At 42.7% G+C, this 17,871-nt stretch overlaps 1 protein-coding gene across 10 annotated transcripts in view; it reads left to right on the top strand.

Annotated features, from left to right (window-relative positions):
- NEK11 (NIMA related kinase 11) overlaps positions 1–14,273 on the top strand; it is a 287,681-nt gene extending 273,408 nt beyond the window's left edge. For 4 of the 10 annotated variants that reach the window (XM_053903809.1, XM_053903810.1, XM_053903811.1 and 1 more), the window contains one exon: positions 4,276–5,103. In XM_053903809.1, coding sequence (XP_053759784.1) covers positions 4,276–4,546 — 271 coding nt within the window. In that variant the 3' untranslated portion in view covers positions 4,547–5,103. Of the gene's footprint in view, positions 1–4,275; positions 5,104–11,418 lie in introns of those variants that run through there. The other 6 variants (XM_053903813.1, XM_019436300.2, XM_019436317.2 and 3 more) reach the window with 4 other exon arrangements.
- The last annotated feature ends 3,598 nt before the right edge of the window (positions 14,274–17,871 follow it).

Here is a 17,871-nt window from a genome sequence, read left to right as displayed (position 1 = left end):
AACTGACTCACTGGTTTGCCAGCACTCCCACTATTCGCTGCCACCTGGCTTCCCTCCACCTGTTATGGCCCAAGTGAGATGGTGTCTTCTCCTCCTCCATGGGGGGTTTTATTTTCCCAACTTTCATAGCATTTTACTTATAATTAAGAGTTCTTTTTGTCACCATATTGAGGTTGAGTGAAATACCCTTTAGATATCCAGTTGGTGGTACCAACTGGGCAGTTGATTCACAAGCCTGGAGTTGTAGGTGAAGGACAGGGTGGACATACCGGAAGTCCTCGGTCTATAAATGGTATTAGAGACTCTGAAATGTAGAGGAGGAAGAGGCAAAGGCCAAAGAGGCTAAAAAGAAGCAGACAGCATAATAGGAAAAACTCCTGGTGAAGGCAGTGTTACCAAAAGCAACAGAAGGAAGGGTCTGCAGAAGAGAGCAGTCAGCTGTTGAATGCACTGAGATGTCAAGATACATACAAAGATGCCAGGGGAATTGGCCACATGAAGGTCATTACAAGAGTAGTTTATAAAAGGAAGGAGGACTAAGGCCCAAGAGGAGTAGACTAAAAGAGAGTGTGCAGTCGGGAAGTAGAAACAGCAGCCACACGCAACCCTTTCAAGAAGTTTTGCTAGCAATGGAGGTCAAAGTGATAGATCAGGAAGCAAGTGAACTGATTGAGTGTGGAGGTCAAGAGAAGCTTCTTGTTTAAAATTTTTTAATGTTTATTTTTTTGAGATAGAGACACAGAGCATGAGCAATGGAGGGGCAGAGAGAGAGGGAGACACAGAATCTGAAGCAGGCTCCAGGCTCAGCTGTCAGCATAGAGCCTGATGCAGGGCTCAAACCTACAAACTGTGAAATTGTGACCTGAGCTGAAGTCAGCCACTTAACTGACTAAGCCACCCAGGTGCCCGAGAAGCTTCTTGTTTAAAATGGGGCATTAGATCATATTGTGTCCTGATATGTATGCTCCAGTAGACGTAGAAATAGAGGAGAAGGAAAAGAAAGAAGATACCTGTTGGAGGGAAGGTCACTGGGATGGTGACAGAGGCTGAGATCCAAAGCACTCAGAGAGAGGATGGTCTTTTACAGAAGCATGGATGGTCCCTTCACTAGGGACAGAGGGAAGGCCAAGTAAGTGGTGATGGATTCAGGGAGGTGGGTAATTTGGGCACTGAGAAGATGGGGAATCTCTATGTGTTCATTTCTATTTTCTCAATAGGATATTAGGTAAAGTCATCCTCTGGTGGGACTTAGCAAGTTGTAGAATAAAGAAGGTGTGAAATAGTTACTTCGAGCCATGGAAAATAAGCATACCAGAGAAGTATAGTAGAATCATGGGCAGTGATGTGGGCCATTTTGAATTATGATCAGTAATTATTTAAATGGGACCTTTTAGAGAATTGGATATTTCTCTCCTGGAATGTTTTTGTTGAGGTACAGGCATAAGTAAGTAAATGTCTGGATTTAATTTACAGCTTTGCTAGAGGAGTCTGACAAAGGAAGAGGGGAGTGAAAGAGTCAAGGGTGTTAGGTGACAGGCAGAAAGACTGCAGGTGACCATGAAGTGGAAGAGCTGGAGTAAGTATGGTGGAAGAGTATAAAGAGATGGTTGTAGAGCGTAAGGTTTGAAACTGATTCCAGAAGAGGCAGGGTTCTTGGTGCCAAGGAGGTCAAGGGAATGATTGTGGGGGTGGACAACTGAGGAGGGTAAAGAAAACGGTAATTGGATATGAGAACGGCCAAAGTCAGAGAGATCAAGAATAATGATACCACAAGAATGGTGAGAGGAGTAGGGTATGGGAGAAAGAGGGCGGGTCGCCGAAGTCATCCATGCACGGGGGGAGTGACAGGGTTTGCTAAATGTCAGCAAAAGGCAAGCTTGGGTTTCTAGCGGTGAATGAGGTGACTAGGGATGTGAGGCATCCTGGGATGGGTCCTGATAATCTCCAGGCAGAAGGTGGGAAATTGATTCAAGCCGGACAGCCCAGGGCCTTAGGGCTGCGGATCCCCCCAGCACTTGGAATTACAGGACCTGTGTTTGAGTTTAAGCCCCATCAGCCACTAGCTGTGTGAGTTTGCAAAAGCCAACCTACTTATTCTCATCCATCAAATAGAGATAGATGTTCGATGACTTGCCTTGTTCACAAGGATCATTTGAAATAATGAATGTAAAAGTATTTTACAAACTCTAAAGTACCGTTTAAAAGTAAGTTAAAATTTAAAATGTATGTATCTTAACATTATAATTTCTAGGCTCTAAACTAGATACATTTGTCTGCCACAATACCTTTGGCTTGTGTTCTGGAGATTGCAGTGTTGAATAGTACTGATCAATAACAGCTTATAAAATGAATTAGAGCCTGTGACTAATGCCTTCACTGGTTACTGTCAGCATCACCATCAGCACTGTCTAGCAATAATGCTTTGAAAATTCTAGGAAAAAAATACCCCAAAAACTCTGACCTTTCATTTCACCAAATCCACTGAAATGAAGAATAAAGAAGCGTTTCTTAAGGTTAAAGTCGTAAGAATATTTATACATTTTTACCTAATAATTCCATTCTCACAAACTTTTTTAAATCCTTGAATCCAACCCAACGTATATACAGAAAAGTACAGAAATCACAAATGCCCATATGACTCTTCACAGAGGGAACACACTCCTGTAATTAGCCTCACTCCTAGAAATGTGATGCCTGTAAATATTCCCCTGGATGAAAAAGCTTTGTTCCTAAGGATGTTCACTCAGTGTTACAGTGAAAAACACTAAATTTTTGGTGGAAGAATGACTAGGTAAAAGTCGGCACATAAATTCAGTGTAACAGTATGGAGGCATTAAAAATGACAGTTTTGAACCATAGAGTGAAGTTCATAAAACTTGAATGCCCTTGAGTCAGGCGGGTCGGTGAAACATGAGAAGCAGCCTGTTTTAAAATGATATGAGGAAGGTGGGCACAGGACAGTAAAGAAATGGAGAATGGGGAGCACAGGCTGTGCCTAGACTTCCACATTAAAAGGCTAAAAAATAATAACAAACCAGAAGAACGTAAAGCATAGTGCTGATCAAACAAAACATGCCCTGGGCCTAGTTTTGCTCACAGGCCTTTAGTCTGTGACCCTAGCTGGAGGTCGAGGGAAACGCAGGCAAAATAAAGGTAGCAGGTGTGACATTATTATGATGATGCCCAGATTGTGGCCACGAAAGGACAAGGGCCGGAGTTGAGCACAGAAATACAAACATGAGTCTTGGTGGGAATTTGGCCAAATGCCCTCACCCCTTTAAGCCTCATTTTCTCCATCTGTAAAAAAAGGGGGGGCGAGGGGCACCTGGGTGGCTCAGTTGGTTAAGCATCCGACTTCAGTGCAGGTCATGATCTCATGGTCTGTCAGTTCGAGCCCTCCATTGGGCTCTGTGCTGGCAGCTCAGAGCCTGGAGGCTCCTTCGGATTCTGTGTCTCCCTGGCTCTCTGCCCCTCCCCAGCTCATCGTCTGTCTCTCTCTCCTTCAAAAATAAATAAACATTAAAAAATGCTTTTGATAAAAAGGGGGGGAGGGGACTTTAAAAATGCCTCCTGCCAGAGCTGTTGTAAAGGTTAAGTGCATAGGAAAGTGCCTACCTTTCCTTTGCCTCTTCCTCCTCATTGTTATTATATTGCTCTCATTAATATTATTAATATTAATAATGGGCTTTCTGACTTCATATCCCACTCTCCTCTTCCCCCTTGTTCTCCTGACTAGCCACACCAGCCTTCTTGATATTTCTCCAACAAGTTTCAGCCTCAGGGCCCCAGTTCTCTCCCCCCAGTATTGGCCTCACTTCATGTGGGTCTCTGCTCAAATGACACCTCCTCACAGGGGACTGGCCAGCTCCTCGCCTGTCTGTCTGTCTGTCTGTCTGTCTCTCTCTCCCTATCACCTGGCTTTATTGTTCTTCAGTGCACATAGCGCTGCCTGATATTTTATTGCATGTGTATTTTTTAATTTCTCTGCTTTTTCTCTCCCTAAAAGGGAAGCTCTACGAAGTCAGGAATTTACCTAATGTGTCCAATGTCGTATTCCGAGTTCCTAGAAGGCACCTGGTGTATAATAGACATTCAAGAAGGGTCTCTTGAACACTATTGAGTGTTCACAGTAGAGCCATCACATCTTATTTTTTCCCTTTATTTTCTAATCTCAGAGCCACAATGTGATCTGTGTAATTAATGATTTAAAAAGACGTTTCTTGTGGGCGATTTGAATGCATAACTCTTTTCTACCTCTTCTAACTTGTATGGCAGATCAGCCATGCAGAAGCTGGGAGCACAAGTGTTTGAGGAGGTCTATAACTACCTCAAGAGAGCAAGGCACCAGAATGCCAGCGAAGCCGAGATCCGGGCAGCTCTAGAAAAAGTGGTGCCTCATGCCAGTGACTGTTTTGAAGTTGACCAGCTCCTGTACTTTGAGGAGCAGTTGCTGATCACAATGGGTAAAGGGCCCACACTCTGCAACCCACACCAACAACTGCCAAACGCAAGCAAGTTCAAGGGGACAAATCCATTCAGCACATAGCTGGACTCCGTTATGGGAAATGAGTACGTAGCCGGAGTCACCATCTCTACTTTCAATTCCTTATCAAGAGGAGGGAGTCCTTTAGAGAGTAGTAAACATATCTGCCTGTACCTGGAACCCCGGGCCAGTTGGTGTTTGGTCTACACTCTGAGGTGAGCTTCTGGACCAAGCGTGGCTTCCTGAACAGCATTCCCGCACTCGTGCCCTCAGGGCTTCCAGAGGGTTGCACCTCCCCGTGATGGCCTGGAGAATCATCTACTCTTTACCATTTCCACTTGGAGGACAGGCTCGGTGCCTGTCTGCTTTGAGTCACAGTGCTCTGTGGCCAGCTGGCTCCTGAAGGTCGCTGAACACTGGCCTCCGACACACGGAGCTGCTAACCAGGAGTCACAAATATTTGTTTCAGGTGACCCATTTTGGGTCCACTTTTGCCCTTTCCTGGCTAACAAGCAAGATGTGCATATATATAAGGACCTGGACTAAAAATCCAAAAAGCAATTCTCTTCTGTGATTTATTCTCCAAGCTCATCCATGGAGTATTGAAGACATTTATTCTAATAAATATATTTCCCATGGTTATAAAGTAAATCACCTATTTCATCTTTTCCTTATCTAGAAGTATATTGATGAATGTAACACATCTATGTAATAATTATTCCCCAGAGCAGCTAACATTGGATTTATTTGGTGCCTGTCACATGCCAGTGCTGTGCTCTGAGCTTACAAGTTTAAGGACCTTATGTCATTGGATCTTTTCACTGATGAGAGAGACGGGGAGAGAGAGGAGACATTATCCCCCTCTTTTAGCTGATGTGCTTATTTACTCAGTTACCAGAGCTGAGCTGAGCTGTCACCCCAGGTCTCTCTGATGCCACCACCCATGCTCTTAACCGCTACGCATGTGGGTTTTCAACCAAGAGGCTACATCAGACTTGCTTGAGGAGCTTCCGAAACATGCACATGTATAAACATAGTGTTAGAGAATTATTCTGACACTTGTCAAAACAGTAGAGAAGACTTTATTCAGAACTATTGCAATAGGGGAGAGAGACAGGGCTCAACTCCAAACATAGCACAGAAAGCTGGAGATTTATAACCAGGGATGGGATGGGGCACAGCGGGACTCTGGGGATATAAAGTTACTAGGAGAAGACATCTAGAGTAGGGGAGACTTTTGTCACATTGACTTAACAGGACTCTTGCTGAAGACAGGCCGGGGTGATAAGATATCAAGGGTGGTGATTCTCAATAAACTGACTTGACAGGATTCTTGCTCAGCTGGACTCAGCAACCTGAAGATAGGGCCCAGGTGGAGGCCTAGCCAAAAGAGTGCTCAGAGGAGCCTGTCTGAATTTCAGTCAAACAGAGAACCTTTGGCCATCTCCAGCCCCACCCCCTCCTTTCTCTGGGTAGGTACGTGGCCCAAGCACATCTCTGTTACATAACTACCTGGTGAATCTGATGCACAGATTATATAGTGTTCAGTGTCTGGCCTCTGCTAACAGTTGAAGAAACTGAGGCAGAGAGGCCTGTGGCCTTACCCACCTGTCGTCCACATGCCGCGCCCCCAGCACGATGCAATGCCTTTTAGACTAGTCGGTGTTTCTCAAATTTGAGCATCAGGATCACCAGGAGGGCTTGTTAAAACACAGATGACAGGGCCCACCCCCAGCATTTCTGATTCAGTAGGTCTGGGTGGACGCTGAGAATTTGCATTTCTCACAAGTTGCCAGGTGATGTTGACGCTCCTGGTGTGAGAACCACACTCAGACCCTTCTTCCTGTTGTGTCCCCTGTCTTTATTTGGAGCAGCACTCTGGCCTGCTCTCCTTGGGGCTAATTCATCTCACGAACATTTCTGAAGGTCGTGTGAGGACTGGGAAGAAGGGCCCAAACACTTCAGATGCCCCACAGTGAATACTCTGAAGAGGCAGCGTTTGGGAGAGAAAAGGTCAAAGTGTGACTAGGCTTCGGGGAATCTGATGGGGTCAGTTCAAGGACAAGGGAGCACGGCCACTGTGCTCTAGGTCCCATTCCCACCTCTGCCCAGCAGCCAAACGAACCACGGGGTACCTAAGTGAACCTCTGCCATGCTCAAGGGCTTGTGAACATCACTCCTCTGTGTTCCCTCAACTCCCAACTTCACACTCTGGAGGGGTGTTGGGGCCGGCACAGATCTTCACTCTGCCTCTTCCCGGAGCTGATGGCGCCCATCCCCACCCCTGCATGCTGTGCAGTTGTTCCTGGTTGGCAGGTAGCAGTCATGTTGCTTATCTCACAGCTCCTGTGTCTGGGACAGGAAAAATAGGCCTCAAGCATGGGCTCCTTCCCGGAGGCGGAATCTGAGACTTTGCAGAATTCTGAACTTGATATGTTGTTCAAGCCAAAATCCAGAACCTGTGACCATTGCTAGCATAGAACACTGAAGATCAGGTTTGCCCTGGGAAACCCGGGACATTGCCATCATGGTAACAGGGAGGAGAACTCACCTCCGAGAAGAGCTCCTCGAAGCTCCCGTATCCTTTTATGACCAACCTGATTTCAAATGGATCTAGAAGAAGGAGACAATAGTAGCAACTTATACAAGTTAATAAAAGTTTCAGAATCTTTTCACTAATGGTTTTCACAACATCAGAACAGAATACTTGTGTGAGTTGCTGGGTCAGAATAAGAAATAGCCGGATTTCAAGTAGCCTCTACCATCTCTCACCGATGAATGTGCCCAGGGAACAGTAGCCTGGGTTTAAGAACATGTTGTTTGGGTCATAGCTGTAGCCTATAGGCTCTGTGGCTGGGGCCTACAAGTTGAACTGACAAAAAAAACCAGATTGACAGCAGAAAAAGCATACAAATTTTATTTGATGTTAATATTTTTACATGGCAGAAGGGGGCTTTCCAGGAAGAAGTGAAAACCTCAAAGCTCTGAGAGCTTATATACCATTTTGACAAGAGGAATAAATTTGTAGAGAAGTAACAGGACAAAGGAAGGGGATTTAAGCTCCTAAGGGAGGCAAATTGTGGGACAGTAATGAGGAAATATATGGGGGAAACTAATGGAAGTTAATGGAAGATAATGGAAGATATCCATTCTTCCATTGGAAGATAAAGGTCATTTTAGTAGGTTTGTTTGTACAGATCCTTCTCAGGGTTGACACGCCATCTCCAATGATAAGAATGGGCTTTTCTGGCTCAGGGAGGGCACTTTTCTTCTAGGAAATGTATGGTTTTAGGCAGGAAGGGGAAGGCACAAAGCTTTTCCTGCATCTGCTGTTTCTCACTCGCTTTCAGCTCAAAATAATCCTTATGCCAAAACGGCTTATTTTGGGGGTGGTATATCCTGGCCCCCCACAATGTTTAGAAAGACAGGTCCAGCCTGAAAACATCTTATCCTCCTGAGATTTATGCTATACATTATATCAGCTTTCAAAAAGAGAAAGCTGGGGGGTGGGGTGGAGGGGAGAGTGGGAAATCCATCTTGGATCATGACTCCATGCCTTATAAAAGAAACTCATTCAGGTTCACTTTTCATTTGGTTTACTGGGAGTGAGGGCAGTGGTGCAGGATTTAAGGTGACTAGAAGAAAGTACCTTTGTATTATTACTATTGGGAAAGTACTTTCTCCTTCAGTCAGACTCAGTCTGGATTTGGGGTGACTCCCAGGTTGGTATTAACCACTAACCAAACTGCAAGATGGTGGGTGGAAACTGGCTGGAGATTAAAGAAGTCAGAAGGTGTTTGTTAAGAAGTAGTCACAGGTATGAGAGAATAAAGGAACCCTGCTACCTTGCTGCTTTGTAAAATATATATCTTTATTTCACGAACACCAATTGACCTTTCTGCTTTCTATTGATGCAGAGGAAATGCCATCGGCTATTTTGGATGATGCGGAGATAAGGCACACACAGGAGAGTGATGGAAGTTAATTATTTAATGTATTTGGGGCTGAGGCCAGAGCGAAAGCTCTAGGTCTATTATAAAGTCCAGCCATCACAGTGGGCTCAGGATAAAGGAGGCTGACAAATTAAACAGTAGCTCCAGGGGGGAAACACCCCACTCCTCTTTCAAGATGATGGGATCACTAGCTAATGTGTCAGAAGATGGGGCCAGGACACCCAGAGGATAAAGAGGCAAAAAATGAAAAATGAGGCAAAGAGAAGGGGTGTGGGGAGGGGAGGGAGACGGTGGAGGGGGCAGGGTCGGACACACCATGAAGAGGGTTTTAGGATGCTTCTGCCACAATCTGCGTAAGGAAACAAACAGAACTTAATACCATACGACTTGGATTCTAGATGCCCTCTTCCCCCTTGTGTGTGGTCTAGGCCAAGTCATTTTCTCCGAGCCTTTTCCTGCTTTTGTCTGAAGACTGCTGTACAGAACAAGTAAGATAATGTAATAAGCAGAATCACATGAAATTGGCAAGGAGGTTTAGTGTGATATGTGGAGATGCTTTCAATCTGGAAGATTCCCGTAACTTTGGAGAAGGAATCACTAGCTTTCTTGTCAGGCTCCTTGATATCCCATCATTGGAGATTCATCCCTTAGGCTTCTAAGATTCTACTACTACCATACAAACACACCCCAAAAAGTACACATTTTTAGCCATTTTTAGCCAGCTCCACAAGAATTTAGCTGACAGTCAGCTAAGAGCTAATAGGGCCACGAAGGCAGCAGCTCTGGAGAGGCAAGCAAGTGGGCTCTGAGGCCAGCTCTGAGTCCACACAATGCCGCAACACATTTCACATTTCATTACCCTGCCCCGTGTGACCCCAAAGCAAGCAACGTTACCAGTACCCTTAGGAAGCTCAGTTCTTCCCTAACTTCAGAAGGAAAATCAGAAATCTGGTCCAACAAGTGTGCATTATAAAATAATATATTCATTAGGAATGTCAGAGTCATTAGCATTTATACAGAATTGAAATCTTCACTCCCATAGGAATATTTTCAAAGTAGATTTGTAAGTTTAGATTCGGAGACAATCTTCCAACAGCTAGAAATTTTTTTCTCTCTAAAATATTGTGACCTTTTCTTGCTCTGAAAGATTGAACTTTTGAACTTTTGGTTCCAATTCGCCCCTCCCTGGACCCCTGACTGTTCCCTTATAACTTCATAGGTCTTCCCACCCCCACAGGGAGAGTAGATTTCCCTACCCCTTGACTCTGAGTTTGGCCATGGAACTTGTTTTGGCCGAGTGATCACTAGGAGCAGGAAGCATGCAGGGGCACTCCATTATGTTCTCTTGTGCCTCTGCCCTCACCAGACAGCCCACCAATCACAGGGGAAGGATGAGGGACCAGGAGCAGAACCACCCCAGCCAACCGGTAGAGTCACCCCAGCCAACAAAGAAGGCAGAAGCACTCCAGACAATCTGCAAATTCTTGCACCAGAAGCAAATGTTCATTGCTGTATGCTCTACTCAGTTTTTATGTTTATTACACTGCATTATTATGGCAATAAGCTAACCAATATACCCGATATCGCTCTCTATCCCTTAACACTTTTTATCAAGTCTTTGGGCTTCCTTTTTCTTGGCACTGATTTTTAGAAATTTGGGTAAAGTTTACTGATAATGATTTAGTGGTTTCTCAGAAAAAATGTGTATACTCTTTTTCAAAAAGGTGAACCACGAAATGTCTTTCCTGGCTTTCAGCATGCTTACAGACAACGCTGCGCAGGAGTGTGGAGCCTACGAAGACGACTTCATCTGCAGATATGGTCTCATTCTTCTTTGGATTTTACATCAACGTGTGTTGAGTTCTCATTCCATACCAGGCATTTAGACACACAATTTTGAATGATAAGCATTCAACAGGCAACGGAAACAACCCAAATGTCTGTTGACAGATGCATGGGTAAAGGAAATGTGGCATATTTATGAATATACACAATGGAATATTATTTAGCCTTAAAAAAGAAGGAAAACCTGCCATTTTTTACAACATGGATGAACCTGGAGGACATTATACTAACTGAAATAAGCCAGAAAGACAGATACTACATGATCTCACTTATATGTGGAATCTAAAAATGTCAAGCTCATAAAAGCAGAGAACAGAATGGTGGTTGCCATGCTGGGGTTAGGTTGTCAGATGTTCATCAAAAGTTATGTTTGGGTCACTTGGGTGGCTCAGTCGGTTGAGTGTCTGACTTCAACTCAGGTGATGATCTTGCAGTTTGTGAATTTGAGTCCTGTGTCGGGCTCTGTGCTGACAGGTCAGAGCCTGGAGCCTGTTTCAGATTCTCTTTCTCTCTCTCTCTCTCTCAAAAGTAAATAAACATTAAAAATAAAATTTATAATGTTTTAGTTCTACAGAACAAGTAAGCTCTGGAGATCTAATGTACAGCACAGTGACTCTAGTTAGAATACCGTCTTACTACATACCTGAAATCTGCCAAGAAAATAGATCTTAAGTGTTCTTACCACACACGAAAAATGGTAACAGTGTGAAGTAATAGATATGTTAATTAGGTTGATTATAGTAATCATTTCACATTGTTTAAGTATATCAAAACATCACCTTAAATATATATAGTTTTTGCCAATTATACCTCAATAAAGCTGGGAAAAATTTCATCAGGCAAATAAGAGGGACGACAAGATCTTGCAGGCCTAAGAACACAAACATGGAAGACACAAGACACAGCATGTGGGTTCTAGGAGTTTGAAATCTTTTTGTGCTGGTGGTATACAAAGTGTGAGAATGATTACATCATGTTTGAGAGGAAGGTGTAGTGGGCAGCCTCCAAGATGGCCTCCGAAATGATCCTCACTCTGATAGTCCTGTCTTATGCAGTTACTTCTCACATGGCCTGAGGGGCGGCCCATGTGACCCATAAAATACTGTCTAAATGGTGGCGTTTGGCTTCTGTGACTAGGTCACAAGACATGGATTCCATCTTGCTTTCTCTTGGATCACTGACTCTGAAGGAAGCTGGCTACCATCTTGTGAGGACACTCAAGCAACTTTATGGAGAGATCTATGTGATACAGAATTGAGGCTTCTGCCAACAGCCAGCGCCAAGTTGAGCCACCAGGAAAGCAAATTCTCCACCCTAATCATGCCTTCATTTGACTGTAGCCCTTGCTTACATCTGGACTAAAACATCACAAGAAACTCTCTGGAGCCAGAGCCATCCAGCTAAGCCATTCCTTAATTCCTGACCCACAGACAATGTGAAATAATAAGTGTTCGCTGTTGTCTTAAGCCACTACATTTCCCAATATGATTCAGTAATAGATCACTAATATAGAAGGCAATTCTCAGATTTGAGCTCCTGTGTTCTATAGCCAGGGGCAGCCCCTAAAGAGATATCACCAGGGCATGGCTTTTAGCTGCCTCATGAAACTGTGTGGAGGGCAGGTTTGGACAGCATGAGACTGGGGGCAGGACGGAGAGGTAGTTAGTTGTGTCCAGGTGAGAAAAGTTCAAGTCAGGGCACTGATGATGAGGGAGCATAAGTCAAGCTGAAGCAAAGTACAGGCCAACAGCATCCCCTCTCCCCACCAGGTGGGATATGTGTGATAGTCCTCAGGCACTCCTGGCTGCCCAAAAACAGAAGAAAGGAAAGAAAGCAAATGGTTGACTGATAGAGATCATGGCCATGCAGGACAGGAGTCTCCTTCAGTTTATGGATAACTTAGTAAACTGCAAGAAAAGGCAATCTTATCCATAGCCTAATCTCTAGAAACCTACGGACTCCATTTCCTGGAGCCCTAATATCACCCTCATCAAGATATAAGGAGGCTTAATTGCTTGATATGGTAATGTGGGAAACTAAAGGAAATGAAAAATTAAATCTCCTTACTGCCTACACCCCACTGACAAGTCCTTGAAACAGGTAGAGTGACCTTCCTCTAGGAGCTCAGTTGCCTTGATGATGACACTTGCTAGGGCTTGGCTTAACATGATCCTGATCCCCCAGGATCCTGTGAGTCTCCTTAAACACATAAAAATTCCTTTGCAAGCCCCCTTTATCTTTAACCCCCAAGTATATGTTAGCAACTATACTCCAAACCTATGACCCATGATACACATCTGAAGGGTCTCATGACTGAGGTTTTACTAAACAGTAATAACAATGTTTTCCTACTAACCACTAGCCTCTCAAGGTCCTAGAAACCTTGCTTCCAAAATTGCTTAGAGATTCACACTGTCCCTAACCCCATTCCAACCTGAAGGTATATAATCAGTCACTCTTCACAACCCTAGGCAGTGCTTTCTGCCCACGGGTTCTGTCCCCATGCTTTAATAAAAATCACCTTGCACCAAAGACATCTTCAAGAATTCTTTCTTGGCCATCAGCTCCAAACCCCACCATCACCCCAAAACCCCATCACTGACAATGGAGTCAACTCAAGGGAATCAGAAGAACCGAGAACTGATTTGTGGGGGGTGGTTCGTGAGGACTCCTAGGTTTCCAGCATGGGTGACTGGGCCATTCACAGACCTGAGGATACAGGAGATGTGGGGGAGTTTGGTGGCGGGGGGAGAAACACTGAGTCCATTCCTGGGTGTGTTGGGTTTGGGGTGCTTGTGGGATATTCAGGTGAAGAGGTCTGGGCATGAAGTTGGAGGTGTCTGGAAAGTTCTTATAATCAATGGGTCCACCTAATGAGCTCCAGACAACACAGTGGATATTTTCAATGTTGGACCTGCAGACAACTAAGAGTAGAGTTGCCTCCTATAGAATGCCACCTCTTTTAAGTCTGCTAGATTTGACTTCAGATATGTGAGTACCCCCCCCCCCCCAATAATAATCACAGCATGTAGCCCTTCTAGTAAGTCCTTTGGGATAAACCCCATCTTATCTGGCAGCTCTCTGCTGGGGGCATCTCCTCCCCACTCCCCCATTGTATATTCTTCAAAAGCAGTGATTCTCACCCGTGGTTTTGCATTTGCAACATCTGGAAAATTTCATGAGGATTAAGTGGAATAATTAAAAATTTCCCAGTAGATGATAGATGTTGGTCACAGTCTTCTTTAGGCCTAAAAAGTGAGACTTAGACCCTTAACTTTTCCTCCCTCTCCTGGACCAAAAGGGATCCTGTCTGTGAAAGAGTTCTGTGAAATGCAAAGCTTTATTCAAATGTAAATTATAACCTTTAGCTTCAGGAGAAGTCAAAGATTGTTTTTTATTTTTAACTTTTTACTATGGAAAACATCAAACTGTATAAAAGTAAAGAGAATAATATAATATCCCCTTGTTACAGAACCATCACTCAGCTTTAGAAATCAATTCATGACCAATTCTATTTTATTTATATTCTCACCCACTACCACCTCACTGATTATATTTATCATATAATTTATAAATATTTCAGCATGTATCTCTGTAAGATAATCCTTTTTTTTTTAAATTAAAAATAGATCTACCCTATGACCCAGCATTAGCACTGCCAGGAATTTACCCAAGGGACACAGGAGTGCTGATGCATAGGGGCACTTGTACCCCAATGTTTATAGCAGCACTTTCAACAATAGCCAAATTATGGAAAGAGCCTAAGTGTCCATCAACTGATGAATGGATAAAGAAATTGTGGTTTATATACACAATGGAATACTACTTGGCAATGAGAAAGAATGAAATATGGCCTCTTGTAGCAGCGTGGATGGAACTGGAGAGTGTTATGCTAAGTGAAATAAGTCACACAGAGAAAGACAGATACCATATGTTTTCACTCTTATGTGGATCCTGGGAAACTTAACAGAAGACCATGGGGGAGGGGAAGGGGGAAAAAAAAGAGAGGGAGGGAACCAAACCATAAGAGACTCTTAAAAACTGAGAATAAACTGAGGGTTGATGGAGGGTGGGAGGGAGGGGAAAGTGGGTGATGGGCACTGAGGAGGGCACCTGTTGAGATGAGCACTGGGTGTTGTATGGAAACCAATTTGACAATAAATTTCATATTAAAAAAAAGAATACTTTTAAGCTTCAAAACTGTTATTACACTTAAAAATTATCAATAATTGCTATCTATCAAATATCCACTCAGTGTTCACATTCCCCCAGTCCTACTTTTTCTATAAGTTTGTTTCTTCAAATTAGGATCTAAATAAAGCCCAGTTGCCTCAAGTGATATGCCTCCTCCATCTCTTTTCCCCCCTTGTAATTCATTTATTGAAGGAAGCAGGTCATTTGTCTTTGTTGAATTTCCTTTAGTCTAGATTTTACTGATTATACCCTCCTCATTTTTTAAAAAAATTATTTTTTGTAGAAGTTTTAGACTTACAGAAAAAGTTGTAAAGATAGTATAGAGAGTTCCCAAAAGGTCCATGCAGTTTCCCCTATTATTAATATCTCACATTAGCATGGTATATTTGTTACAATAATGCACCAATATCAATATATTATTTTTTAATGTTTATTCATTTATTTTGACAGAGAGAGTGAGCATGCAAGGGGCAGAGAGAGAGGGAGAGAGAGAATCCCAAGCAGGCTCCATGCTGTCAGCACAGAGCCTGATGTGGAGCTCCATCTCATAAATCATGAGCTCATGACCTGAGCCAAAATCAAGAGTCGGATGCTCAACCGACTGAGTCACCCAGGTGCCCCTCAATACAGTAGTACTAATCAATGTCCATACTTTATTCAGATTTCCTTAGCTTTGATCTAATGTCCTTTTTCTAATCCAGGATCCTATCCAGGATACCACTTTATTACATTCAAACATCATGAATCCTGAAGGTCCCCTTTGTTGTGGCAGTTTCGCAGACTTTCCTCGTATTCAGTGACAACAGTTTTGAGGTGTGCTGGGCAGGTGTTTTGTAGCATGTCCCTCCATTGGGGTTTAATGCTTTTCTCACAATTAGACCAGGGTTATGTCATTTTTGGAGGAAGACAACTAACAGTAAGTACCATGTTCATCACATCATACCAAGGGTGCATACCATCAACATGACTTATCACTGTTGATGTTGACCTTGATCACCTGGCTAAAGTAATGTTTGTCAGGTTTCTCCTCAAAGTTACCAAATTGCTCCTCAGCCCCCTTTTCCTACTGTCCTCTTTGGAAGGAAGTCATTATTCACAACCCAAACTTGAGGAATGGGCAATTGTGCCTCACCTTCTGGAGGGCAGAGTATCTATATAAATTATTTCAAATTCTTCTGCATGAGAAATTTGTCTCTGTCCACTCATTTACTTATGCATTATTTTTTTTAAGTAAACTATACACCCAACATGAGGCTTGAACTCAGGACCCTGAGATCAAGAGTTGCATGCTCTACCGGCTGAGCCAGACAGGTACCCCTACTTATGTGTTATTTACATCAGATAGCTAGATATTAGTTTATAATTTGGGTTACAATCCAATATTACTTTATTTTGTTGCTCAAATTGTTTCAGCTTTGGCCATTGTGAACTCTAATTGGCTCCTGTATCCCTGTCACTTTGACATACTCCCATCAATATGTTTTATTTTTTTTTCTTTTCATTAAAAAATTCTGGCATCACAATATGCTCCAGGTCTATCATGTATCTATCAGGTATATTTCTTGTCCCAGTGCTAGAATCAGCCTTTTTTCCAAGGAGTCTTAGTTCCTTTCATTAGAAAATGATACTGGAGGGACACCTAGGTGGCTTAGTCAGTTAAGTGACTGACTTCAGCTCATGTCATAATCTTGCAGTTCATGAGTTTGAGCCCTGCATCAGGCTCTCTGCTGTTAGCACGGAGCTCACTTTGGATCCTCTGTCTCCCTCTCTCTGCCCCTTCCCCATGTGTGCCCATGCTCTTGCTTTCTCTCAAAATTACACATTAAAAAAAAAAAAAAAAAAGAGGGGCCCCTGGGTGGCTCAATCGGTTAAGCATCTGACTTTTGGTTTCGGCTCAGGTCATGATCTCATGGTTCATGGGATCTGCGCTGACAGTGTGAAGCCTGCTTGGGATTCTCTCTCTCCTATCTCTGTTCTTCACCCATTTGTGTTCTCTGTCTCTCTCTCAAAATACATAAACAAACTCAAAATTTTTTTAATAAAAAAAGGAAAATGGTACTGGTAATCAAGCTCTGGGCATGCTTTTTGCTACTGGGGTACCACTGCTTCTACTCCCTGTCAGCTGACAGAGTGAGGACATTTGTGTACACTAACCCTTGTATATTCACATAGCCATAACTATTTCTATGTGTAATCATCTGTATCCAAGTTAAGCTAAACACAAATTCATACTGCTGTCTCCAGCTCTGATACACTACTACATGGATCTTCCTAGCTTCTTCCTGACATTTAAAAAAGACGTTCTTTTGTATTTCTTATAAAATTGTCATCAGATCCAGATTCAAATTCAGTTTTTTGGTAAGAATATTTCATAGTAGGTGGTGCGTTCTTCCATTGTGAGGCACGTAAGATCCGATTTTCTTTTAGTGATGTTAGCAGTCATTGATGATCATTTCCTACTATCTATTACCTAAGTTTTAAAAATAGTAAAATTATGATTGGCTCTATCTTTTTTTCTTTGACTAGAATACCCTACATAAACTTGCCCTTATCAACTATTTGGGAGTCCCGAGGGACAGCCCATATTTAAAAAAAAAGACAGGATAAATGCTTCTTTTCCTCCTCTTCCTCCTCCTTATTATTATTATTTCAGGATTCAAATACTATTTATTGAATTAATGGATTGATTATCTCAGAGACTCCCAAAATTTCTCAGTTCTCTGTAATTTAGGGTGTCCATAAATTTTTCATGGTCCCCTTAAGCCAAAAGAAATAGCTAACAATGTCATTTGCTAAATGGTTAGATCCAAACATCTTAATAAGTGTTATATCCTAACAACATGGCACCCGTTTGTCACCATCTACCATCTCAAACCCTCAATCCCTGTTCCACACTGATTTTCTCATCTCATATTTGCTTCTCATCACAACTGCTAAAAACCCAGCTTCACAAAGATAGGACATCATCAAAAAGGATGTAGCCATCTACTGTCGAATCTAATCATTGAACCGAAGCTAATACTGCTCTTGATGTCTGAAAGAGACTGCTAAGTTTCTCAGGAAATTTAAAATATCTCTCAATGCCCCTGAAAGTCGGTATGGTGCACTGCTTGGGACCCTCAGGCTCCATTTAAAATAAGTAAAAAATGTACTTATTAAATTTTAAATTTCAGAATTTTTTTAAATTTTTGGTATTGAAGTATAGTTGATGTACAATGTTATATTAGTTTCAGGTGTACAACATAGTGATTTGACAAGTCTATACATTACTCAGCACTCACCGTGATAAGTGCAGTCACCATCTGTCATCATACAGTGTTATTACAATACCATTGCCTATATTCCCTATGCTGTACTTTGCATCTCCATGACTTACTATATTTTATAATCGCAAGT

Source organism: Panthera pardus, unplaced genomic scaffold, assembly GCF_024362965.1.
Source record: "Panthera pardus isolate Hobbes unplaced genomic scaffold, ASM2436296v1 HiC_scaffold_16, whole genome shotgun sequence".
NCBI lineage: Eukaryota > Metazoa > Chordata > Mammalia > Carnivora > Felidae > Panthera > Panthera pardus.
This window is presented reverse-complemented; position numbering and strand designations above follow the sequence as displayed.